Genomic DNA, 25,983 nt, shown 5'->3' on the forward strand with positions numbered 1-25,983 from the left:
CCATGTAAATACATACTTTAGGGACACTTATGTAAAGTTGGACCAGTTAGTTCAGTCAGTACATTCCATATACATTCAGTCAATTTGTTCCAGCACCACTGTAAAAACCTTCTGCTACTAAGATGAACACATCAATGTACCGTAGCATTTACTATGTCTTCCCTTATGTTGTATGACAGAAGTAGGCCTATATTCACAATAACAGCATACTAAAGGTTTTTACAACCTATAATTTTAGGCAATGGAATAAACAGGCAGTCTCCACCGACTTTGATTCATTGCATATGAATTACATTCGATGCACAATAGTATTTCATCTAAAGCCCTCATAACTTGGTCAATTAAAGAAGATTCAGGGTCTGGCACTTTTGTGGCCTGATTGAAGCGCATCTGAAAACAAGCACCTTTCAAAATAGCCAAAAGCTGCATCTCAAAGCTAGGCTAGTTGATTATTGATTATAGTTGATTATTTGAATCAGCTGTGCAGTGCTAGGGTAGTGCTATGGGTCCCGAGGACTGAGTTTGGGAGATGCTTTTCTCAGGGATAAATCATTTCTGGAATATTTGACTGTTCTACCATCTATAATCACAACATTCGTCACAAATACACATTTTTCCTATGTGAATTAGGCATGGGGCACTTGCTATGACTCACAGCTATACGGTCTTAAAAAAACACCCTATTTTTGGTCACTTGGGAAAGCTTGGTATTGATATCTAAAAAACAATAATATTTTACGCTAATTTGGTGCCAGGCGCGCCGGTTTTAGTGTGTCAAGAACAGCAACCCTGCTGATTTTTTTCACATCCACAGTTTGCTGTGTATCAAGAGTGGTCCACCACCCAAAGGACATCCAGCCAACTTGACACAACCGTGGGAAGCATTGGTTCTCCAACTAAATGTGAGAATGCACTTCAAGTAAGCTCCACAAAACCCATGGTCAATAGGGTCACATTTAAAGGACAACCTGAGCTTTGTTCGACATTTAACAATAATTGTTTCAAAGTCTGTACATCTTGGTCCTTCTTAAGTCAATACTGAGAAAAGAACAGAACAAGGTCCTCTGAGACTTTAAACTTTAAATATCAAGCACAATTTTCAATAGGTTTCTTATTACTTCAGAATTCGAGGTGAAAACAGGAATGCAATATTCATTGAAAAAAATGTAACTTCATCAATAGGCTCTTAAGATGAAGTGCACTCGTGTTCATCTTCGAAACAACACGATTCCAGATATATCCTTAGGGTGTACTTAGTGAGTGTTTTCCACACTAAATAGACTATAATTAAGTACATAAACAAGATTAAAAGCGCATTTGGAAAGTAATCAGACCCCTTGACTTTTTCCACATTTTGTTACATTACAGCCTTATTCTAAAATGTATTAAATAAAAACAATTCCTCAGCAATCTACACACAATGCCCCATATGACAAAGCGAAAACAGGTTTTTAGACATTTTTGCAAATATATTATAAATCTGCCTCCAGAAGTAAAAGCTTCTCCCAAGTGGGTGTGACACCTACTCCCGTTGCCCGCTGCACTGCTACTTAGATTCCACCTGGCGATCTGTTCACCGTCTGCCCTGGTTGTCTTCCCCTGTCTGGTACAGGTACCCCCACCCCCACCACACACCCCTAAACCTCTCTCCCGAGCTTTTCCTCGCCTCCAGCACACAGGCACTGTTGGGGCGAGTGACTCTGAATTTACAATGGTTAATCCCCAAGTCGTTATATATTTTATATTTTTCTTCTGCATTTTACTATTTTGCTATTTGCCTCATGACTCCTGCATGCTTTGTTGACTATGAACTTTCTTTCCCCAACCGTGAAACAGACTTTGTTTGTTCCCACACTCTGGACTCTGAATCTCTATTGGTTACACAGACTTTTGGCCTCCCATCCTATTCTAATCACCTCTCGCCGGCTTTGTATTCATATTGCCTCATGAAATTGCTGTACAATATGATCTTGTTGCCATCTGATGCACATTCAGATGTCATAAATCAGCACCGCAGAGCTCTCCCTGTCCTATGCGGTGCCTTGATTGTATTACTGTTGATGACATCTGGAAATGTGCATGTACACCCTGGCCCATCTACTGTTGCTAGCCCCAATTCTGACTCGTGCTCCGATATTTGCTTCACTGATTTCTGCTCTCGTAAAAGCCTGTTTTTTCTGCACGTTAACACCACTAGAAGCTTATTACCTAAAATAGATAAATTGAAAGTGTGGGTTCACAGCTCCAATCCAGATGTGTTGGTCATTACTGAGACGTGGTTAAGGAAGAGTGTTTTGAATACTGATGTTAACCTTTCTGGTTATAACCTTTTTCGGCAAGACAGATCTTCTAAAGGTGGGGGAGTGGCAATCTTTACCAAGGATCACCTTCAGTGCTCGGTTGTCTCCACCAAGTTCATCCCTAAACAATTTGATTTGCTGGTGTTAGATTCTGGGATAAGCTTGGAACATTGTATACTCAGAAGTGTAGTATCTAAGAGTGATAGAGACTGGTTTTTACATCAGAAGTTAATGGTTATCTGTAGGAGCCAGATGGCTTTGGAATGTGTTGGGTGGACGGGAGGAAGTCACTGGATTGCTATAGGGGATACGGGTGGAGATCTTTGGATTAGGCATCAAGGTGGTTGAGGTCAGGTCAGATCCCCTTAGGGTAATAAACCATTGTTTCTCCCTTATCACTTTGTCTTCCTGTCAAACCATAAAATATGTAAGGATTGGAGTGAAGGAGGAGTGCCTAAATTGGAGTGTATATATACTTGTGGTGGTTGAAAAATGTTTTGTCTGAATGCAGCTGTATTGACCCTCTGGGAAGAATTAAACTTGGTTAAGCTTTCATCATGTCCGTTGAGTGTTTTACTTAGAGAATTAGAACTTAACACTGGTTTTAAGTATTAAACTTTCAAATAGCTCTTTGTTGACTGTTGCTGGGTGCTATCGTTCTCCATGAGCACCGGCCTATACCCTACCTGCCCTAAGCTCTCTCCTGACCCTTTACACTAAATCTGAATTAGTCCTGCTAGCTGAACTAAACTGGGACATGCTTAAACCACCTGACCAAGTCCTAAAGCAATGGGACTCCCTAAATCTTTCTCAGGTTATTACCAATCCCACAACGTATGACTCCAAATACCCAGAAAAGGCTACTGTCCTTGATGTTATCTTCACAAATAATCCTGATAGGTATCAGTCAGGTGTTTTCTGTAATGACCTTAGTGATCACTGTTTTACAGTCTGTGTTCGTAACGGCTGCTCAGTGATATGACCTGTCCTGATTTGTCATAGATGCTTGTTAAAAAACTTTAATGAGCAAGCCTTCCTTCATGAACTGGCCTCTGTAAAATGGTATAGAATCAACTTGATCCCTTCTGTCGAAGACACTTGGACCTTCTTTTTTGATATTTTCAGTGGTATTGTTAACAAACACGCCCCCATTAAGACAATTATAATTAAAAACAGGTTCAGCACCTGGGTCGACCGTGATATTGTAGTTATTCCACCTCAAGAATTGCATTTTGCGAAAGGCTCGGTACAGGCATACTCAGGCTGACTGGCTCTCGTTCAGGCAAATGAGAAATAAGTGCACTCAAGCTATCCGGAAGGACAAATTTAGTTACTTTAAAGACTTGGAGATTAAATACTCCTTACAGCTACCCATCCCTTAAAGTTGATGATGTGGTTGTTACTGACAAGAAGCCCATGGCTGAGCTCTTTAATCACCACTTCATTAAGTCAGGATTCCTATTTGGCTCAGCCATGCCTCCTTGCCCATCCAACATTTCCTCATCTCCCACCCCTTCAAATCCAACTATCCCTGATGCTTCTCCCTCTCTTTTTCCCCTGCCCCGCTACAAAGTTTCTCCCTGCAGGCAGTCACTGAGTCCGAGGTGCTAAAGGAGCTCCTGAAACTTGACCCCCAAAACCATCTGGGTCGGATGGTTTAGACCCTTTCTTCTTTAAGGTTGATGCACCTATCATTGCCAAGCCTATCTTCAACCTTTTTAATCTGTCTCTCCTTTCTGGGGAAGTTCCCATATCTTGGAAGGCAGCCATGGTTCGTCCTTTATTTAAAGGGAGAGATCAAGCTGATCCTAACTGTTACAGGCCTTCTATTTTGCCCTGGTTATCAAAAGTGTTGGAAAAACGGATCAATAATTAACTGACTGGCTTTCTTGACGTCTATAGTATTCTCTTTGGTATGCAATCTGGTTTCCGCTCAGGTTATGGATGTGTCACTGCAACCTTAAAGGTCCTCAATAATGTCACCATTGCCCTTGACTCTAAGCAATGATCTGCTGCTATTTGTATTGGTGTCTTTGAGGGGTCTTTGGCCTGGTTTGCTAACTACCTCTCTCAAAGAGTGCAGTGTAAAAAGTCAGAAAAGCTGCTGTCTCAGCCACTGCCTGTCACCAAGGGAGTACCCCAAGGCTCAAACCTAGGCCACACACTCTTCTCAATTTACATCAACAACATTGCTCAGGCAGTAGGAAGCTCTTTCATCCATTTATATGCAGATGCTACAGTCTTCTACTCAGCTGGCCCGTCCCCGAATTGTGTGTTAAATGCTCCACAACAAAGCTTTCTTATAGTGTCCAACACGCTTTCTCTACCCGTAACCTTGTTCTGAACACCTCCAAATCAAAGGTCATGTGGTTTGGTAAGAAGAATGCCCCTCTCCCCACAGCTGTGAATACTACCTCTGATGGTTTAGAGCTTGAGGTAGTCACCTCATACAAGTACTTGGGAGTATGGCTAGACTGTACACTGTCCTTTTCTCAGCACATGTCAAAGCTGCAGGCTAAAGTTAAAACTAGACTTGGTTTTCTCTATCGTAATCGCTCCTCTTTCTCCGCAGCTGCCAAACTAACCCTGATTCAGATGACCTTCCTACCCATGCTAGATTACATAGACATAATTTATAGATCGGCAGGTAAGGGTGCTCTCGAGCAGCAAGATGTTCTTTACCATTTGGCCATCAGATATGCCACCAATGCTCCTTATAGGACACATCACAGTACTCTATACTCCTCTGTAAACCCGCCGCAAGATCCACTGTTTGATGCTTATTTATAAAACCCTCTTAGGCCTCACTCCCCCTATCTGAGATATCTACTGCAGCCCTCGTCCTCCACATACAACACCCGTTCTGCCAGTCACATTCTGTTAAAGGTCCCTAAAGCAAACACATCCCTGGGTCGTCGTCTTTTCAGTTCGCTGTAGCTAGCGACCGGAACGAGCTGCAACAAACACTCAGACTGGACAGTTTTCTCAATCTTTTAATTCAAAGACTCAATCATGGACACTCTTACTGACAATTGTGGCTGCTTTGCGTGATGTATTTTTGTCTCTACCTTCTTGCTCTTTGTGCTGTTGTCTGTGCCCAATAATGTTTGTGCCATGTTTTGTGCTGCTTCTATATTGTGTTGCTACCATGCTGTGTTGTCATGTGTTGCTGCCTAGCTATGTTGATGTCTTAGGTCTCTCTTGTCGTGATGCGTGTTTTGTCCTACAGTTGAAGTTGGATGTTTACATACACCTTAGCCAAATAAATGTTTTCACAATTCCTGACATTTAATCCTAGTAATAATTCCCTGTCTAAGGTCAGTTAGGATCACCACTTTATGTTAAGAATATGAAATGTGAGAATAATAGAGTGATTTATTTCAGCTTTTATTTCTTTCATCACATCCCCAGTGGGTCAGAAGTTTACATAAACTCAATTAGTATTTGGTAGCACTTCCTTTAAATTGTTTAACTTGAGTCAAACATTTCAGATAGCCTTCCACAAGCTTCCCACAATAAGTGGGGAGAATTTTGGCCCATTCCTCATGACAGAGCTGGTGTAACTGAGTCAGGTTTGTAGGCCTCCTTGCCCACACACGCTTTTTCAGTTCTGCCCACAAATTTTCTATAGGATTGAGGTCAGGGCTTTGTGATGGCCACTCCAATACCTTGACTTTGTTGTCCTTATTAAGCAATTTTGCCACAACTTTGGAAGTATGCTTGGGATCATTGACCATTTGGAAGACCAATTTGTGACCAAGCGTTAGCTTCCTGACTGATGTCTTGAGATGTTGCTTCAATACATCCACATAATTCTCCTGCCTCATGATGCCATCTATTTTTTGAAGTGCACCAGTCGCTTCTGCAGCAAAGCCCCCCCACAACGTGATGCTGCCACCCCCATGCTTCACGGTTGGGATGGTGTTCTTCGGCATGCAAGCCTCCCCCTTTTTCCTCCAAACCTAATGATGTCCAAACAGTTCCATAATTGTTTCAATTCTCCAAAAAGTACGATCTTTGTGCCCAAGTGCAGTTGAAAAACCGTAGTCTGGCATTTTTATGTCGGTTTTGGAGCAGTTGCGTCTTCCTTGCTGAGCGGGTTATGAGGTTATGTCGATATAGGACTCGTTTAACTGTGGATATAGATATTTTGTATCTGTTTCCTCCAGCATCTTCACAAGGTCATTTGCTGTTGTTCTGGGATTGCACTTTTCGCACCAAAGTACGTTCATCTCTAGGAGACAGAGCGCGTTGGTGTTTATACTTGCGTACTATTTTTTGTACAGATGAAAGTGGTGCCTTCAGACGTTTGGAAATTGTTCCCAAGGATGAACCAGACTTGTGGAGGTCTACAATTTTATTTTTGAGGTCTTGGCTGATTTATTTTGATTTTCCTATGATGTTAAGCAAAGAGGCACTGAGTTTGAAGGTAGGCATTGAAATACATCCACAGGTACACCTCCAAATGACTCAAATTATGTCAATTAGCCTAGCAGAAGCTTCTAAAGCCATGACATTATTATCTGGAATTTTCCAAGCTGTTTAAAGGCACAGTCAACTTAGTGTATGTAAACCTCTGACCCACTGGAATTGTGATATAGTGAATAATAAGTGAAGTAATCTGTCTGTTAACAATTGTTGGAAAAGTGATTTGTGTCATGCACAAACTGCAGTTTGTTAACAAGAAATTCGTGGAGTGGTTGAAAAATTAGTTTTAATGACTCCAACCTAAGTGTATGTATACTCCCAACTTCAACTGTATATTTATATTGTATTTAAAACTTTTTTTTTTATCCCAGCCCTTCTCCGCGAGAGTCCCTTTGCCTTTTGGTAGGCCGTCATAGTAAATTAGAATTTATTCTTCACTGACTGGTTAAATAAAGGTTTAACTAGTCAGTGAAGAATAAACAGAAACATAATAAACAGAAATACTTTATTTACATAAGTATTCAGACCTAAATGACTTAAATGTAAATGTAAATGTTGAGCTCAGGTGCATCGCGATTACATTGATCATCGTTGAGATATTTCTGAAACTCTACTGGAGTCCACCTGTGGTAAATTAAATTGATTGTACATGATTTGGAAAGGCACATACCTGTCTATATAAGGTCCCACAGTTGACATTGCATGTCAGAGCAAAAACCAAGCGATGAGGTCGAAGTAATTTTCCGTAGAGCTCTGAGACAGGATTGTGTCGAGGCACAGCTCCGGGGAAGGGTACCAACACATTTCTGCAGATTTATTTTTTAACATTAAAACAAAAAATGTAACCTTTATTTAACTAGGCAAGTTAGTTAAGAACAAATTTACAATGACGGCCTACCCTGGCCCAAATCTGGACGATGCTGGGACAATTGTGCGCCGCTCTATGGGACTCCCAATCATGGTTGGATGTGATACATCCTGGATACGAACTAGGGACTGTAGTGACGCCTCTTGCACTGGGATAAAGTACCTCAGACTCGGGAGCCTTGAAGGTCCCCAAGAACACAGTGGCCTCCATAATTCTTAAATTAAGTTTAAAACCACAAAGACTCTTCCTAGAGCTTGCCACCCGGCCAAACTGAGCAATCAGGGGTGAAGGGTCTTGGTCAAGGAGGTGACCAAGAACCTGGCGGTCAGCAGACCGAGCTCTAGAGCTTCTCTGTGGAGATGGGAGAACCTTACAGAAGGACAACAATCTCTGCAGCCCTCCACCAATCAGGCCTTTACGGTAGAGTGGCCAGACGGAAGCCGCTCCTCAGTAGAAAGCACATGACAGCCCACTTGGAGTTTACCAAAAGGCACCTAAATGACTCTCAGACCATGAGAAACAAGATTCTCTGGTCTGATGAAACCAAGATGGCCTGAATCCAAGCGTCACGTCTGGCACCATCCTGGCACCATCCCTACGGTGAAGCATGGTGGTGGCAGCATCATGCTGGGAGGATGTTTTCAGTGGCAGGGACTGGGAGACTAGTCAGAATCGAGGCAAACATGAACGGAGCAAAGTACAGAGAGATCCTCGATGACCACCTGCTCCAGAGCACACAGGAACTCACACTGGGGTGAAGGTTCACCTTTCAACAGGACAATGACTCTAAGCCCACAGCCAAGACAATACAGGAGTGGCTTTGGGACAAGTCTCTGAATGTCATTGAGTGGCCCAGCCAGAGCCCAGACTTGAACCCAATCGAACATCTCTGGAGAGACCTGAAAATAGCTGTGCAGCAACGCTCCCCATCCAACCTGACAGATCTTGAGAGGATCTGCTGTGAAGAATGGGAGAAACTCCCCAAATACAGGTGTGACAAGCTTGTTGCGTGATACCCAAGAAGACTCGATGTTGTAATCGCTGCCAAAAGTGCTTCAACAAAGTACTGAGTAAAGTGTCTGAATACTTATGTAAATGTGATATTTCAGTTTTGAATGCTTAGTAGATGAGGAAAAAATTATTAAAATCTATTTTAGAATAAGGCTGTAACGTAACAAAATGTGGAAAAAGTCAAGGTCTGAATATTTTCGAAGAGAAGGCACAGTATTCCTAATTTACATCAGGGACTGGAGTTACACACCACAGAGGGAACACCCCCCTATCTACATCGATGGAACAGTAGTGGAGAGGGTAGCAAGTTTTAAGTTCCTCTGCATACACATCACAGACAAACTGAATTGGTCCACTCACACAGACAGCATCGTGAAGAAGGCGCAGCAGCGCCTCTTCAACCTCAGGAGGCTGAAGAAATTTGGCTTGTCACCAAAAGCACTCACAAACTTCTACAGATGCACAATCGAGAGCATCCTGGCGGGCTGTATCACCGCCTGGTACGGCAACTGCTCCGCCCACAACCGTAAGGCTCTCCAGAGGGTAGTGAGGTCTGCACAACGCATCACCGGGGGCAAACTACCTGCCCTCCAGGACACCTACACCACCCGATGTTACAGGAAGTCCATAAAGATCATCAAGGACATCAACCACCCGAGCCACTGCCTGTTCACCCCGCTATCATCCAGAAGGCGTGGTCAGTAGAGGTGCATCAAAGCTGGGACCGAGAGACTGAAAAACAGCTTCTATCTCAAGGCCATCAGACTGTTAAACAGCCACCACTAACATTGAGTGGCTGCTGCCAACACACTGACACTGACACTGACTCAACTCCAGCCACTTTAATAATGGGAATTGATGGGAAATGTAAATATATCACTAGCCACTTTAAACAATGCTACCTTATATAATGTTACTTACCCTACATTATTCATCTTATATGCATACGTATATACTGTACTCTATATCATCGACTGCATCCTGATGTAATACATGTATCACTAGCCACTTTAACTATGCCACTTTGTTTACATACTCATCTCATATGTATATACTGTACTCGATACCATCTACTGTATCTTGCCTATGCTGCTCTGTACCATCACTCATTCATATATCCTTATGTACATATTCTTTATCCCCTTACACTGTGTAAGACAGTCGTTTTGGAATTGTTAGTTAGATTACTTGTTGGTTATTACTGCATTGTCGGAACTAGAAGCACAAGCATTTCGCTACACTCGCATTAACATCTGCTAACCATGTGTATGTGACAAATAAAATTTGATTTGATTTAACATTTACACCACGTTTGTGTGATTACTGTATGTCATGTGAAACTGAGCCTGCTCCATAGAGACAACATAAACAAAAAGTGAATTTATAAACACTATGAATGAATTGAAGAATTATCCAATGAACAGGATGAATGAATGAACAACACCTGTACAAGTGTACTCGGGCTGCACAATTAATCAAATTCAGATCGAAATTGCGATATTGACATGTGCAATATTCGAATCGCAAGAGGCAACGATTTTGTCCTTTTTTTGACACTGTTGATACAACAAAAACTAGATTATGGTACCTCTTCCAATGAGATGCACTAGACTGTTTGTTAACTCTACATGCGCAGAGCATACTGACCAATCACAAGCGGCCTCTCTTACTCTGTGCATGGTATGCATTTGCTGGTCAATCACATGCATTGCACAGTTAGGTGCTGGTGAGGGGAGAAAGGTCTTTACCAAAGACAGTACAGTAAGGAACTCTGTGGCTTTACATCAGTGAGTGTTCGAAACATGAGTGCTGCTAGTGCTAATGAGAATGTTGATTTGGTGCCAAAGAAGGCACATCTTCAGTAGTATGGCAGTATTTTGGCTACAGGCAAACCGATGTCAACCCAATGCAAGTGTTGTGCAAAAAATGCCTCAGAGTTATGGGAAAAACATGAGGCATCACAACAAATGTATTAAATAATTTGAAGAATAACCATCCCCTACTTTACAACAATTGTATTGTACAAAAAAAGTGCCCAAAAGCAGCAAAGCAACTAAGCCACAACCATCCACCTACTTTCAACAGGCATTGATGGGTTTTCAAGTGTAACGCCCAAAAAAACACCCTGCGCAGACATAGAAGTCACAGAGGCTAACACATAGCCAAAGACATGGTTCCTACTTACACAGTCAGCAAAGAGCGCTTCAAGAAGATGATAAACAAGCTGGAAAGGAGATACAAGATTCCATCTCGCACATATTTCTCCCAAGTTGTCATCCCAACACTGTATAACAAAATTAAGAGACCAGTTGAAACACGTCTCGTTGAATAACTGGACCAGACTCCAATGTTTTGGACACAGGCTGCACATTGCAATTGGTAGGCTACACGTTACATGTTTTTAAGGCTTACAATTTCAATTATAATAATTATTGAGGCTACTTATACATAATTGCACAATCATAAGTTTCCTATTCCATCTGCAGGTTATGGCTGCCTGAATAAATAATTAACTTAGGTTATTTAGGAACATATAATGGTAAAATAGGAACTCAATGTTTTTCACTAATTTATTAATAAATGCACACTATATTTTGATGATCATGGTAAAAATGTTTGTTAATATGTTGGTGTAAGTATACTATCTAGTATCATATGTAGCCTATAACAATGTTAGAAAATATTTGTTTAATTTGATTTTGTATTCAGTTAGCATAGCATGTAGTCATTCATATGATCTCATTTTAGAAGTGATGTTCTCTACCCTGACTCGTGTTAACTTAGTCTGCCGTTTTCACCCAAGTGCTTCGAAAATCGCAATTCATAATTGCAATATCCCCCCCCCCCCCCCCCAAAAAAAAAATCGAAATTAGATATTTTATCCAGATCGTGCAGCCATAAAGTGTACATACTGTTGAGGGTGCATGCTTGGGTACTTTCAACTCTAATGACTGCTTCTTAAGCACAATTACAGTCTACTAAGTCACTCAGTTGGCGGTAGCGTAATAGATTCAAGAACAAACAGTAGGCAAAGGTGGAAGTCAATGATTGGTAAACGTAGAGGGGAATATAATGTAAACATACCTTAAGATGATCTTGGTTGATCACAGTGTGCTCTCCCTCATAGGAGATAATGACCTCATTGGTGATGACCACAGGCTCAGACAGATAGCCTTGCTTGAAGATCTTTATTCTGAATGTACCCTCCTCAGAAAATCCTTTCGCTTCCACAGTGAAACCAAACGAGTCCTTGGAGCTCAGACTCTGGTCGTTATGCTCGTAGGACACCACACCCTTTTTCAGATCCTCCTGTGTGAACCAAGAAGCCTCAATCCCACTCACGATGATCTTCCCATCACTAGGGGGTGATGTCACTTGGTACCTAATGTCACTGGCGTCTCTAATGTCCATGTTGGACTCTGCACTCAACAGACTGGTGTTGAGCGTCTTTGTGCTTCCATGGTCCATAACAACCATAGTGTTGTTCACCACACGGAGGTAGGCCTCACCAGCCTGGATCTGCAGCAGGGCTGTGGTCTTATGCAGGCCATCAGAAACCTGGAGCTGGAAGCGCTCACGGTCTGCTCCATGGTGCACAAATAGAACATTCTGGTCTTTCATGTCTGCTTGAGTGAAACGAAAGAGAGGCTGCGAGGGGTCTGATGGGGAGACAATATTTCCTGAGAGAATGCCTGTGCGAACAAAGACCAACTGGGTATCATTGAACCCTGAGTCATTGTCTCTGAAGAGGATATCTTCTGTGGTCAGCAAACGTTGTCCGTTTCGCACCACATTGAAGGTTTTATCAACCACTCTAAGAGGCACGTGGTCGTTCTTGGACTGAATAGAAATTCTAAACATGCTGCTCATAGACTCTTGACCATCGATTCTGATGTTTTCACTTCCTACTGCTTGCTCGAATACCAGGAAAGAGAACTCATCATCGCTAGACTCTGAGCCATCATGTTGGTAAATCAGCCTATCTAGATTCAGATCCTCATTGCTGAACATTCTGATAGCCCCGTCGAACCTGGGCTGTCCAGATGGGGACTCCCTGATGAGACGGCCATACTTGGGGTCTTGCGTCACTCTGTAAACAAAGTTTGTCGAGATGGATGTCTGAACCCATAGATAGTCTTTGTTCAGAATATTCTCCCCACCCTCCAAGACAATGAGTCTCTCATTAGTCAAAACAGGGGCGTCTGAATCAGCCTGGATCTTGATTGGGTAGGTATACATAGGGGAGTACTGATTCTCTGCAAAGACTCTGAACTGGAACTGGTCCTCATTAGCCACCGCCCTTTGCACCTGGACTCTATAGCTGACCTGGGCATTCCAGAGGTCCTGTTGGGTGAAACTGTCTCCCTCAACTAGCTTCCTGCCAATCATTTGAAGAGCACCCAGTGTGGGGGCCTTCAGAAGGATGTATCTTATAGTTTCTGGGGCTACACTTTTTCCCTTCACTTCTGCTTCAAGATCAGTGTGTTTAATTGCCTTTTGCTCTACCTTGCCTTCAATCTCAAGGGGAACTACTTGGGCCATTTTAACCTGGGAGGGTGTGATCTTGATCAAAAAAGTATTGTTCCATAGGGAAAACTGTCCAAGATGGACATCAAATTGTAAATGATCTGACACAACGTCCTCCAGGTCACTTGAAACTGTGCTAACATATCTCAAGCGATCTTGCTCCAAATCTGACTGGTGAAAAGATGTCACCTGTTTGGGCAAACCATTGCGAGTGAGAACATGCAATTCACCATATCTCAGAGCCTGTGTGACATTAAACACAATATCTCCATTACGAGGGGTGGCAATGACGGCCAGGTTCTGGATCCCAATGGAAGAGTTGCTTCCCTGAGACAACAGAAGGCCAGTATTGGTCACAAGGCTCATTTTGGGCTGTGTAATGGACAGTTTAAAAGTGGTCGAATGACTTATGGAATGTCCGTCAGATACCTGTAGAGTTATCCCACCGCTCCCAGTTCTGTGGACAAAATATATATTGCCGTCTTTCAACTGCCTGCATGTGAACTCTTTGATACTTCTTCCTGGTTGCTGGGCATTTTCTAAGTAGCCAACCCCTCTGGGAGGTTCTGAGGTCACGGTGACAATCAATTCCTCACAGCGAGTGTCCGAATCCACAATCTTGATAAGGTTGGGATTTAAGCGAGTGCGACCGTTTTCTGTGATGGAAATGTTTCCTCCGCTTAGTTGTGGTGTGTCATTGACAGGTATGATCTCCACTGGGAGAATGTACTGGTGGGGATTTTTAAGACATTCTGGAAGGTAACTGTTACTGTGGGCAAACACCTCCAACTGGATCTGATCGCCATACTTTTCATTGCCGTCGTGGAGATACTTGATTTTCTTGTTGACCACGTCCAGGAGTGTAAACTTTTTGGTACGTCTGGTATTGATGTTCATATCTACGAGTCCGTACCAAGGGTCATTTTGTAGAGTGAAAATGATCTGGGATTGGCGGATTCCCACAGTGTTTAGGTTAAATGTAGGGCTAAGGTTGTTAATATCGAGAAAAGCTTCCCCACCCTCGGGCACAAGCAAAGGGTTGACTTCAATAAGTTTTGTAATGTTCCGGAAGGCCTCTGGTGTGTCGTCAGTTGGGTAGCAATGTCTTTCATTAGGGTCAGCGCTGACATATCGGATCCGAACAGGAGCCGTAGTTGTGGTTGTCTCAAAATCATAGTAACTTGAGTAGTCATAGTCCTCTCCCTCGCATTTCACATGGACGTCTTTGGTGACCAACGCATCCTGCAGGCTTCTCTCCTTCTGGTTCACTTTGATTTCTCCCATGCATCCGATAAAAGACTCAGATGTTATTACCTCCTCCATACGAGACAAGCTACTATCACGAAACACATCCTTCATCTTGCCCTGGATCCCCCCCATATACAGATTGCCAACTAGATCCAATTGCTCTGAGCCCCTTAGAGAGAGAGAGGCAGGCTGGCTGTCCACGTTAATCTCAAACACACTCGCATCTACAGTGACTCTGATCCTATGCCACTGATCATCATCTAGCTGTACTCTGGGGTTGTCGAGTACCACAATCCCACTCCCAAAGTCCACCACACCTTTTAGGTAACCACCCACAACGCCAACAGCTATAAAGTCTGACTCTCGTCCAGGGTGGAAGGTGAGTAGGGCATCCTCGATGGTGGTCTTCATGAGAAACTCCAAGGTCCTTTCACTACCACCAGCCCCGCTCCAAGTAGGGAAGGACACAAATGAGTCTGGGCTGATAAAGCTGGTCGCCTCTCCATCACCAACCTCAAACTCACTGCTACAGGACTCCTTTGTATCATGGCAGTCAATGGGCTCGGAGTCGAGAATATCAAACTGATGGGACTCCAACTTGACATTGGTCATGCAGCCGCGGAATGGAGGTATGGCATTACTGAGATATGGGGCGTCTAAGTCTCCGGTTCCCCCCATGTAAACCCCCATGTCAATGTTGAGGTCCTCCTGGGTTTCAGGCACAGAGATGAAAGTGGAAAAGAGATCATCGATCAGCATGGTCAGTTTGGCCTCCTGCATCGTGATAGACACCTTGTGCTCCTGGAGGTTGTTCAGTTGCAGCCCCAGAGATGATGATAGCACCATCTCACCGGCCCCAAGGTTCATTCGCACCTATGTGAAAAAAGGGAGAAGAGAAGTGTCATTGCTATTTTATGAAGCTCAATAATTGTATGTTTTTTGGACTGTCATGATATTCTTGAAAGGATTCCTTCCTCGTAGCCTTTCTTTTCATGAACGATTATCTAAAAGCATTTGAAAGATGATATCAAAGAGGAATTAATCTAGCATGGACATGATTGTCTTTTTGGGGGCATCTCTCTTTCACGTATCTTGTCCTTACAAACTGCATCTTATGGATCAGAGGAGAATGGGGTAAGCATTTTAAGAATTGTGTGAGCAGCATCATAGCTTTCTTGTGATTCTATCATATTCAAACGTTATTAATAGCAAACGCACAAGAACTCTAAAAACAATAAACCTTGTTTATTGTACACAATTTAGGGATTGTTTATGTGATGCGAATTCAGCTCCTCACAGACTCTGCCAAGAAATTCATTATGGAATTAAAATGTCAGGAATCCCATTTTAAAGTGACAACCAGTAAAGCAATGTAGAATGATTTCAGAGTACCATCTAATTGAAACTGTCACATGCATGCTTCTTTAACGAGCACACACCACCAGCCTGCGTTCACTTCTGTTATAATCTTTAAATGTATTAGGTTGAAGTACATTTTTGGTTTGGAAAGAGGAAAGTGACACCACAGATGCTGTTGTCAATCTTTCAATTACAATATAGGACATTTATAGGAAGTTTTAAGACGGGTGTCCTTTTTCTAATACTTTTAGTGCCTCGTCTCCACAGGATAGAACCAGAGGTGGAATTGGGGGGCGGGGGAATGCGTAGGAACCGAGCCCCCAAAGTGAAAGCATTTTTGTAAATCTGTGTTTAATTTGAATTTCTAGGATTTGACATGGTCAGTCCCCAGAGTGACTTTTTCCAATTCCAATCCTGGATAGAACTATAAACTGAAATAGTGTGAAACAGCTGACAAAACATGTTTGCCAACTAGGATTCACAATCAGTCGTCCACCTAAATAACCATGCCTTGTACATTTCTGGGTGGTTTAATAACATCATAAACTTGTGTAAAATACACTTTGCAACAGCTTGCTAGGTTGCCTTGGGTTACGGCGGTCTGAAGGTACATTGCAAATAGAATCCTTTCCGACAAGACCGGTGTTGATATTAACCTGTAATTTCCCATTTTGGAGTTCAAGAAATAGGTAGTCCTGCATCCCTGCAGCCAGGAGGAGGAGTCCACTTCGTCGGCTGGTCTTGAACTGCAGCGACAGGTGAAAGGAGGAGACATCTTGGATCGAAGTTATCTTGCAGAAACTGTCCCCAAAGTAGGATGCTGGGGAGACAAAAATGAGGAGCGTTAAAGGAAAAAACAAAAATCTGACGTACAGTTTTCTTTAAACCGTCAATAAATATGGTTAGTTGTATTTTTGTTAAGTATACAGTCACTCATTAATTCATATAGTGGCCAAATTTATCGACAAAAGTGTGGTGGGGATTCTTGATACCAAATGGCATAAGGATATCAACAGAAAATGAGCTTGATACCCTTTCATAGAGCTAGGCGATATGGACAATAAGTCATATGGTGGTAAATGTAACTAGTTTGCTGGATAACAACAAATATATTTGTTACTTTTTTGATGGACAGTTACTTTACATTTAGCGGCAGGGCTCGAAACATTTTGTTCCAGTGCAAAGTAAGACAACTGAGATGGTAGCCTCCTACTGGGCAAAAACTGATTGAATCAATGTTGCTTCCACATCATATCAACAAAAACATTCTATGTGAATCGACGTGGAAAACTGATTTGATTTGAAATAAGTAATCAATGTAAGGGAATTTCACCCAACTTTTAACCTAAATCCAATGACTTGGTGACATTTTTGGGTGATTTCACATTGAATTCAGGTTAGTTGAGACGTCTGTTATATGCCATGCTGTCATTGTTCTCTCTCTTTTTCTTGTCCCGACAGTGAGTTGAGTAGCTGTGATTGTCTGATTTATATGGCGTAGGCTACAGCCAGACAGTAACCTGTCAATTCAAGAACTGTAGTGGACGTTCTCTCATTTATGATCTATGGTGGTTATTAAAATATCATATTGTTGCTATCTAGCCATGTAGACTAATTGATTAATCTATCAGTAAATGTATTCTAATGTCCTAGAAAAACTTTCCAAGGCTATTTGATGTAGGCCCATTCACTGCAAATGGCGCACTCTGCTTGCTCCGGGGGAAAATCAAAACCATACTACAACTTACTCGGGTTGTAAAATGTTGTCATGAACTCAATATTGGTAGGTAAGCAATACAGTATATACTCATAGAAAGCTGTGATTCTCCTCTCTGTAACTGGAACAACAGTAGTTGCTTTTTAAAACTGTATTTGTCCCGCAATTGCATTTTGAGCAATGGTCATATGCTTGAGCTTCTCAGAATGCATCTGTGCGCATAGTGGGGAGGGGGAGTGAGAGTGGTCTGCTCACACAGTAGCCGACAGCAAAAAAGGGACAGGTAGATACCATCATTGCAGGCATCAACGTAATGTATAGGCTATTACTGTTGAGCAGATAATGGTTTTTAGAACAATCTACAGACAACATGTGAAGCAAAATCACCAACGTAGGTAAGAGGAATGCAATGTCGGTGTTGGTCATTTTCAGTTTATCGTCCCAGCTCTAACCTTTCATAATTTTTAAAACTTTATTTCATTGTATCATGGTTCAGCTGTAACTCTGTATCATGGTCCATTGCATCTCCGCTGTAATGACCAACATGAAAAAGCTATTTTTGGAGGAACTAAAACATTATCAGGCCTAGTACAGCTGTTGCTCTCTGAAGAGGTGTTCTCATCACTTCAAAAGGATTCTCTCACTGAGACATCAGTCATTATCATTAGAGAGGGTTTCTGTGAGCCAACTATGGGCTGTAGGGTTTCCCAGGCGTTTTGGCTGTCTCCTTTCCAGCTATATGCAAATTCAGCCATCTGTCTTGGACCACGTTCTCCGGAGCCCCTCTCCAACAGTAAACCACTCAGGAAGCCAATTATTTCCCAATAGCTTGGGCTCCTAAATAGCAATAGCTTGACCTCCAAGGCCCTGTTTCCAAGGCAGGGTTTTCCAAAGCCAGAGCCAAGAGACATAGAAGGGGGCTTTCCACAAGCCGCACACTCGCCTTCTGGGGATTATAGGTCAAGCCAGAGCGCCTTTCTGGAATTCATCGAAGTGGAACTCTGACACTGTTCTGAACGACAGACAATGCAGATGATTTGGGGACCAGGAGGAAAAGACAGACATCACTACATCTCACCCAGAACATTCCAGAGAGGTCACAGTGTCCCTCAAAAACTAACAGAGCACCCAGCAAGCCAGCAGCACAGCACTCTTGCCAAGAGTAGATGGCGCAATGCCACCACAAGAGACAGATCTAATTGCAAGACTTTGTGCTGTATAAAGTGCATGTGGGCAGTTATTCTGACTCATTATTGTAACTATAAAAGGTAAAAATATGTTTTCAAGACTTATTCAATGTGTGGTTTGTGTGTGTGTGTGTGTGTGTGTGTGTGTGTGTGTGTGTGTGTGTGTGTGTGTGTGTGTGTGTGTGTGTGTGTGTGTGTGTGTGTGTGTGTGTGTGTGTGTGTGTGTGTGTGTGTGTGTGTGTGTGTGTGTGTGTGTGTGTGTTTAGATGGTTGAGTGGTAGTCAGTATCTGTGTTTTATCAACATTAACGGCCATAGGCCTACTGCCAAACGCAACCAGGGTATGTTTGTCCCTCGCTTTCTCATCCTGGAAAATTATCCCTTTCCAACCAGATCTGAAACAAACACTGGAAAACAAAATACTGCATTAGAGAGCCCCCAAACACATGTATACAGAACTAAAATAAGACAGTCGGCACAACTTTTAGCGTCTCGCCCAGGGCCTTTGTGATCCCACTGTGCACATTTGAAGGTGCAAAGCTTGCTCTTTCATGAACAAAGACAGTTGTAATTAACTGTCCCCGTACAGAGCCAAATGCACACAGTGACCTTTAGTGGCACACAGCACACTTCTGCTCTCTTGCCAAGGATACACAATGTAGGCAACTCCCAATGTTGAACGATACAATTATTCTAACTGTTATCACATGTACAAACATACACAGCAGATGATTACTATATTATACATACTATATTTACAAACCATGGCAAAGTGAAAATAAACAAGTTGCAAAAAACGATAAAAGTGTTCACAAATGAGAGTTTACTTCCCTCTAAAATGAGCATAATAACATTATAATTAAGGCAGAAATCTGTTATTGGTGGCAGCGGAGGGATTTGAACCCGTGCCTCCGAAAAGACTGGAGCCTAAATGCAGACAAATATTATGGCTATATGCAAATACTGAAGATTGTCAGGAAGCCATGTCTATATGTTTCTGATTGTGTCCAAGCTGCATATGCTACACTTCAGAGAACTCTGGGTACATGGTCCAAATAAGCTCTTCCAAATATGAGACTTCTGCTAATAGACCAGGAGCCTGCGGCTTGGAACGAAAAATAAAAATAAACTGTTCTCTAAAAGTCAATTAAATTAACAAAGCAAATCACAATGAGCTTCATGGTCCTTAAGCCGGAGCTTTAGCTGGATTGTTCACAGAGAAAAGGGGATAAAATACTGAAGTAGAGGGTGATGCCAAACAATTCTGCTTAGGGATTTTCTGGTCTGTGCTGAGCTCACTGCTCCAGCCTGTGGGGAAGAAGCACCATTTTGTAATGAGATACAATGGTCCTAGTCTCAGCAGAGCACCTGGAATTCACTACATCCCCTAGAGTGCTGTGAATAGAATACATGTGTAAAGAAATTGGCCATTTTTAAAGGGTTTGCATGGGGTTTTAATGTACCATGCTTTGTTTTGAGGCATTTCCAAACCTTTATTGGCTGACAGCCTTCACTACCATCAGCCCACTCAAAGAGTGAGCAGAGGTGTTCCACCTCTGTATGATTCACAAACCTAGACCACAACCTAGAGATAGTCACTCTGTGGCCAAAGAAGACAATATCCCAAAAATAAGACTGATGCTCATTTCACAAAAATGTGAGAACATCCTTTGTCAAATTGCGGGTGAAGTTCAGGACCAGTTAGATGGCATTCATAAAATATGTGGTGCTAACTCTGATAAGAAATAGCCTTCAGGGAGCGTACAGCCTAGGTGAAAACTAGCCTTGTTGATCCATGGTAAAGCAGCATTAAGTTTGAGTTATGGTTAAACAGCTGAGAGGTTTGGTCTCACATGTCTGTCTGAGTATGTGAGAGTCATCACAGCTCCTCTGGGAATGCACTAGAACTGATCTGAAGACAGCTCTTATCCCCCTTAGCTGCCACACCCAAGCTAACACTGCTGTATTGTGCATGGGCAGTGTCCTGGGCAGCAGCCAATGCAGATGGCTATAATTTGATGACTGACTGAGGTTGTATTTATAGTGCTCGGAGGAAACTGAAAGTGTCTTCTATTTCTCAGACCAGTGAATTCATTTCCCTCTTGTCTTTCATCCCCTTCTTTCAACCCCTGCTCTCTTCCCAGCTAACAACAAATGTTCCCATAACTTTAGAGAACATTCCCTTAAGAGTCTCAATACGTCGTTACCTAACGTTTTCATAGGAATGCTCCAGTGCAAGGACTGTTTCCAGGAGAACATTCCCTTAATGTAAAACAGAACTTGGTTACCATGTTCTCAGAATATTCAATATTAATGTTTCAAACATGTTTCATTGGAACATTTCAAGACTGTTCCAGTTTTCTGAGGGCTTGAAGAATATTCTATCAACGTCACACCAAACATACACAGAACACGGTTGCCATGTTCTCAGAATATTACATTTAATGTTCGAGACACATTTCATGGAAACGTTTCAAAAACATTTCTGCGTCCAATGACGTTTAAAACAGTTCTGTCATGGTCCCCTGGAGGTTTTTGTGTGGTTCCCCGCTGGAAACATCCTAAATATGTTTTTAGGGTGTTTCCAGATGGTCCTAATGAAACATTCTTCCCCCCTTGTTACTGTTGTACATCGTATGATTGGTGAACCACTGATTCATTCACAGCTCTTTGTATGTTGGCAAGGGACACCCTCACACAGAAACAGTGCTTTTTTTTTGGGGGGGTTACCCCTTTTTCTCCCCAATTTTGTGGTATCCAATTGTTGTAGTAGCTACTATCTTGTCTCATCGCTACAACTCCCATACGGGCTCGGGAGAGACTAAGGTTGGAAGTCATGCGTCCTCCGATACACAACCCAACCAAGCCGCACTTCTTAACACAGTGCACATCCAACCCGGAAGCCAGCCTCACCAATGCGCCGGAGGAAACACCGTGCACCTGGCCACCTTGGCTAGCGCACACTGCGCCCAGCCCGCCACAGGAGTCGCTGGTGCGCGATGAGATAAGGACACCCCTACCGACCAAGCCCTCCCTAACCCGGGCGACGCTAGGCCAATTGTGCGTCGCCCCACGGACCTCCCAGTCGCGGCCGGTTATGGTAGAGCCTGGGCACGAACCCAGGGACTGTGATGGCACAGCTGGCGCTGCAGTACAGCACCCTTAACCACTGCGCCACCCGGGAGGCCAGAAACAGTGATTTTCATAAACATTTTTAACTTACTTCCCTTTTCAGGTTTAGAAGAAATTACTGCTAGATGCTAACTCCTGTTCGTATAAGCTGGTAGCGTAGCTAGCATACAGAAATCAGTGGTGTTAGTCAAAAGAGTTTTCAACTGTAATGTGATTGATTGGTGACGATGACATGAATATGTGTTGGGGTTGACATCCAGAAAAGCATTATACGCAGATTTTTACCTCAAGATCGTGTGAAACACACATGAAAAAAATAGCCTAAATGTAGGCACATTTTGCTGGATGGAAAGGAGATTTGGTATCTCGCTCCCAAACGTTTCCATGGCATTTCCATTGTTCTGATCAAGTTTGCATGTATTCTCTAGAGATGAAGACATCACCCAGATCAGATACAGGTGTGCAGGCTTAGTGTACATAACCATACCCCTGTACATCCAACATGAGCTTTATTCCAAAATGATTTTTTATTAATACTGATGTGGTCCTATTGTCCAATTTGTAGATTCATCGTGTCACAGTCCCTATCATAATGCAGGTCGCATCAGCATGTTTATCTGTACGATCGCCATGGAAACCATTTTTTCCATGTGTGCCCTCCGCCATAGCAACAGCCACTGGCAGCCACTGATTCACCAAACAAACCATCTACTTGCGTAGCAGTGGTAAAACTCTGGTCAACTTGCCTATGAATAGCGGTCATGTTGGTCATTTGTTTTCCTTACTGGGTTGTGCCTGCCCACTATACCAGCCAGTGCAGGGTGATGCTCTGGATATAATTACATGAGGGATGGGCTGCTGCTGCTATTCAGCGATAGAGTAAATTTACTCATGGATACGATGACATTTACTGTATGAGACCATTATAAGTAACATGACAGTGATATGAATGAATCCATTCAGTTTAATGACAATAATGTACAGGGGTTAAATTGGGCCAGCTCTCGCTATGAACCAAATGAGACCTGGTAGGTAGGCCGCCAAACTTTGGTTATTTGAATTATTTAATGAAAAATGGTTGTCCACTGAACATTTTCCACAGCCAACAACACGAGTAAGCAACAGCAAAATCAGACAACCCCACAGTACAATAGTTGACCTATTCTTGTTCAGCTGGTTGCATTCTATGTGAGAAAAGAATGTTCCGCTAGAGGTGCAATCAAATTCCGAGTACCACACAGGGAGTGAAATATAAATGGCCAGTCATTGTACAACATTTTGTAGTACAGTCGTGGGAAAACACTCCTTTTAAAGCAATTTTGAGAGCCACTGTTAAAAGGAGGATCCCAGAGTTTTATTTTGTTACTAGGCTGCACTTATTTCACAAATCTAATATTTGAGCCCTTTTCACCAAGATGTCTTTTTAAACCACTTCATTGCAACACCTACAGTGTTATTCACATGCAAAACTCAGCACGCTAGCTGCTCTTTAAAGGAACCAAACACACACAGTAAAATTGAAGTGCTTTATAAGACAAACTAGTGCCAACTGAGCTGCCACCACCACCTTAAAGGAGATGATACCTTAACTGAGTATTAAAACACATGGTTGTGAGGGTATTGGGACCGATTTAAGGTGTATTGAAACGTTCATCCTGAGGTGTTCTGACATGGTGTGTTGTAACACCACATAATCAAGTGTTGTGCTGCACATTGCCAGAGACTGGGAGCCCTAACCCGGAAAAGTTTGTAAGCACTTTGATGGTGTTTCGAGTCCTGTGTAGTGCAAAATTAGATCCCTTCTCTTTTGGGGTTGTTTCGTCTCTCTAAAGCTCCTAACCACTATGATGGTGTTTCAAATCCTGTCTAGTGCACAATTGGATTCCTTCATCTGGAGTTTCCAAATATTGTAAATGGGAGTCTCACCTCTTATTGTATATTCTCTGCTCTTATATGGTGTGTTTATAAACTCCTCATCGGTAATTACAAATGGTCAAATGTACAGTATTATGCTCAAACGAAGGACACAAGAAAAAAAAGATTTGTGAAAATTCTAATTAATACATTTTGTCCAGCATAATAATGAATGAGTACAAAATTATTTTTTCAAGACATGACTGAAGCAAATTATTTGCAAATTATCAAATGACAACAAAAATGTAAAGGTCTTAAACATTTTTATATTGATATAGACAGTTCAAAGATCTAAGATATTTATCATATTCTTCTAAAGCAACAGAAATGTGGTAAATTTCACATTCATGAAAAACAATACGGAAAATGACTGCTAATGTTAGCAGTAGCACTCATACAAAACTTGTAAAAAACTTTAGCCCAGGGCTCAATGCGATTCACTAGTCAGTCATCCATTACTCAAATGTCCTGTCCTGAGTCTATATATTCAGATGTTGTTACATACATGACATGGAAGGTTGTTCAGATGAATTGAATCACAGTACAGTAAAGTTAGGACTTTTACTTAGACTATTAGCATAAGCAGCCGAAATGATGCACAAAATAAATGTTCTTATTGAGTGAATTCCTTTTCTGTTTCCTTCTTTGACGTGTTAACATTGTGTATTCACGTTTCCTTGACACATACTTTCTTGGATTGTTTTGGAGAGTTTCGTCTGAGTGTTTGGTGTGCCCTCAACTGTCTGAGTTCGTGAAGGGCCGAATATCAGGGATGGCACCGCAAACTTACCTGTTTTATAGTTTACCGTAGAGTTTACTAGAGGGCACACTTGCCCACAAATGCCCTCCCTTCACCTCTATGCATCAGACTCTGTGAATTCTGAACAGTACAAAAGCACAATGTTTGTAGTTCCCATTTTGCCTTCAATCTTCTGTTAAGAAGGTATGAAATAATAAAGGTGGAATTTCACCCCCCAAAATTATCCCTAGGCTGTATTCAGACTTGATATAAGATGATTTAAAGTAGACTAAAAACATGTATGACTGTAGTCCATAATTGAGTCCATGTTGTCTACTTATTTCAAGTCTGAATCGGGGCCCTATGTAATCAGTGTAACAAGGTTGGTTCATCACAACAGTTTTATCCTGATGACTGGCTGAGTGGACTGAGGCAGTATTTTGACAAGCAGGAGACCTGAGTTCACATCTGCCTTCTCACATAAATACCAGTCATTAAGGTTCATGTTGTACATGTTACCTCTGATATAACTTTCATAGCCCTAAAAATCTGGAGTGTAACATTATTTACAATCTCACAAAGTCTACCGTATGAAAAGTATTCAAATTCCCAGTGTCTTCTTCAAAATGTTAATTAAAATATTGACTCAAAATTCAATCAATATTTATAATAAATCAACATTTATGCTTTAAACCATTTGCTATTTTAAAATATGTACAGCTGAAGTCAGAAGATTACATACACTTAGGTTGGAGTCATGAAAACTCATTTTTGAACCACTCCACAAATTTCTTGTTAACAAACTGTAGTTTTGGCAACTCGGTTAGGACATCTACTTTGTGAATGAAAGTCATTTTTCCAACAATTGTTTACAGACAGATTATTTCACTTATAATTCCAGTGGGTCAGAAGTTTACATGCACTAAGTTGACTGTGCCTTTAAACAGCTTGGAAAATTCCAGAAAATTATGTCATGTCTTTAGAAGCGTCTGATAGGCTAATTTACATCCTTTGAGTCAATTGGAGGTGTACCCGTGGATGTATTTCAAGGCCTACCTTCAAACTCAGTGCCTCTTTGCTTGACATCATGGGAAAATCAAAAGAAATCAGCCAAGACCTCAGAAACAAAATTGTAGACCTCCACAAGTCTGGTGCATGCTTGGGAGCAATTTCAAATGCCTGAAGGTACCATGTTCATCTGGAGAAACAATAGTACGCAATTATAAACACCATGGGACCACGCAGTCTGTGTACCTGTGGATGTATTTCAAGGCCAACCTTCAAACTCAGTGCCTCTTTGCTTGACATCATGGGAAATCAAAAGAAATCAGTCAAGACCTCAGAAAAGACATTGTAGACCTCCACAAGTCTGGTTCGTCATTGGGAGCAATTTCCAAATGCCTAAAGGTACCATGTTCATCTGTACAAAAAATATTACTCCATGGGACCACGTAGCCATCATACCACTCAGGAAGGAGGCATGCTCTGTCTCCCAGAGATGAAGGTACTTTTGCGCAAAAAGTGCAAATCAATCCCAGAACAACAGCAAAGGAC

The 25,983-nt window shown here is 42.1% G+C and overlaps 1 protein-coding gene across 1 annotated transcript in view; it reads right to left on the reverse strand.

Annotated features, from left to right (window-relative positions):
• The window catches only part of cspg4 (chondroitin sulfate proteoglycan 4), a 110,062-nt gene that overhangs the window by 30,779 nt on the left and 53,300 nt on the right, over positions 1 to 25,983 (reverse strand). Inside the window, exons 2-3 of the mRNA XM_046357401.1 lie at positions 16,398 to 16,561; positions 11,692 to 15,255 (exon numbers count right to left, since the gene is read on the reverse strand). Coding sequence (XP_046213357.1) covers positions 11,692 to 15,255; positions 16,398 to 16,561 — 3,728 coding nt within the window. The remainder of the gene's footprint in view (positions 1 to 11,691; positions 15,256 to 16,397; positions 16,562 to 25,983) is intronic.

This window comes from Oncorhynchus gorbuscha, linkage group LG01 (assembly GCF_021184085.1).
Source record: "Oncorhynchus gorbuscha isolate QuinsamMale2020 ecotype Even-year linkage group LG01, OgorEven_v1.0, whole genome shotgun sequence".
Classification (NCBI taxonomy): Eukaryota; Metazoa; Chordata; class Actinopteri; order Salmoniformes; family Salmonidae; genus Oncorhynchus; species Oncorhynchus gorbuscha.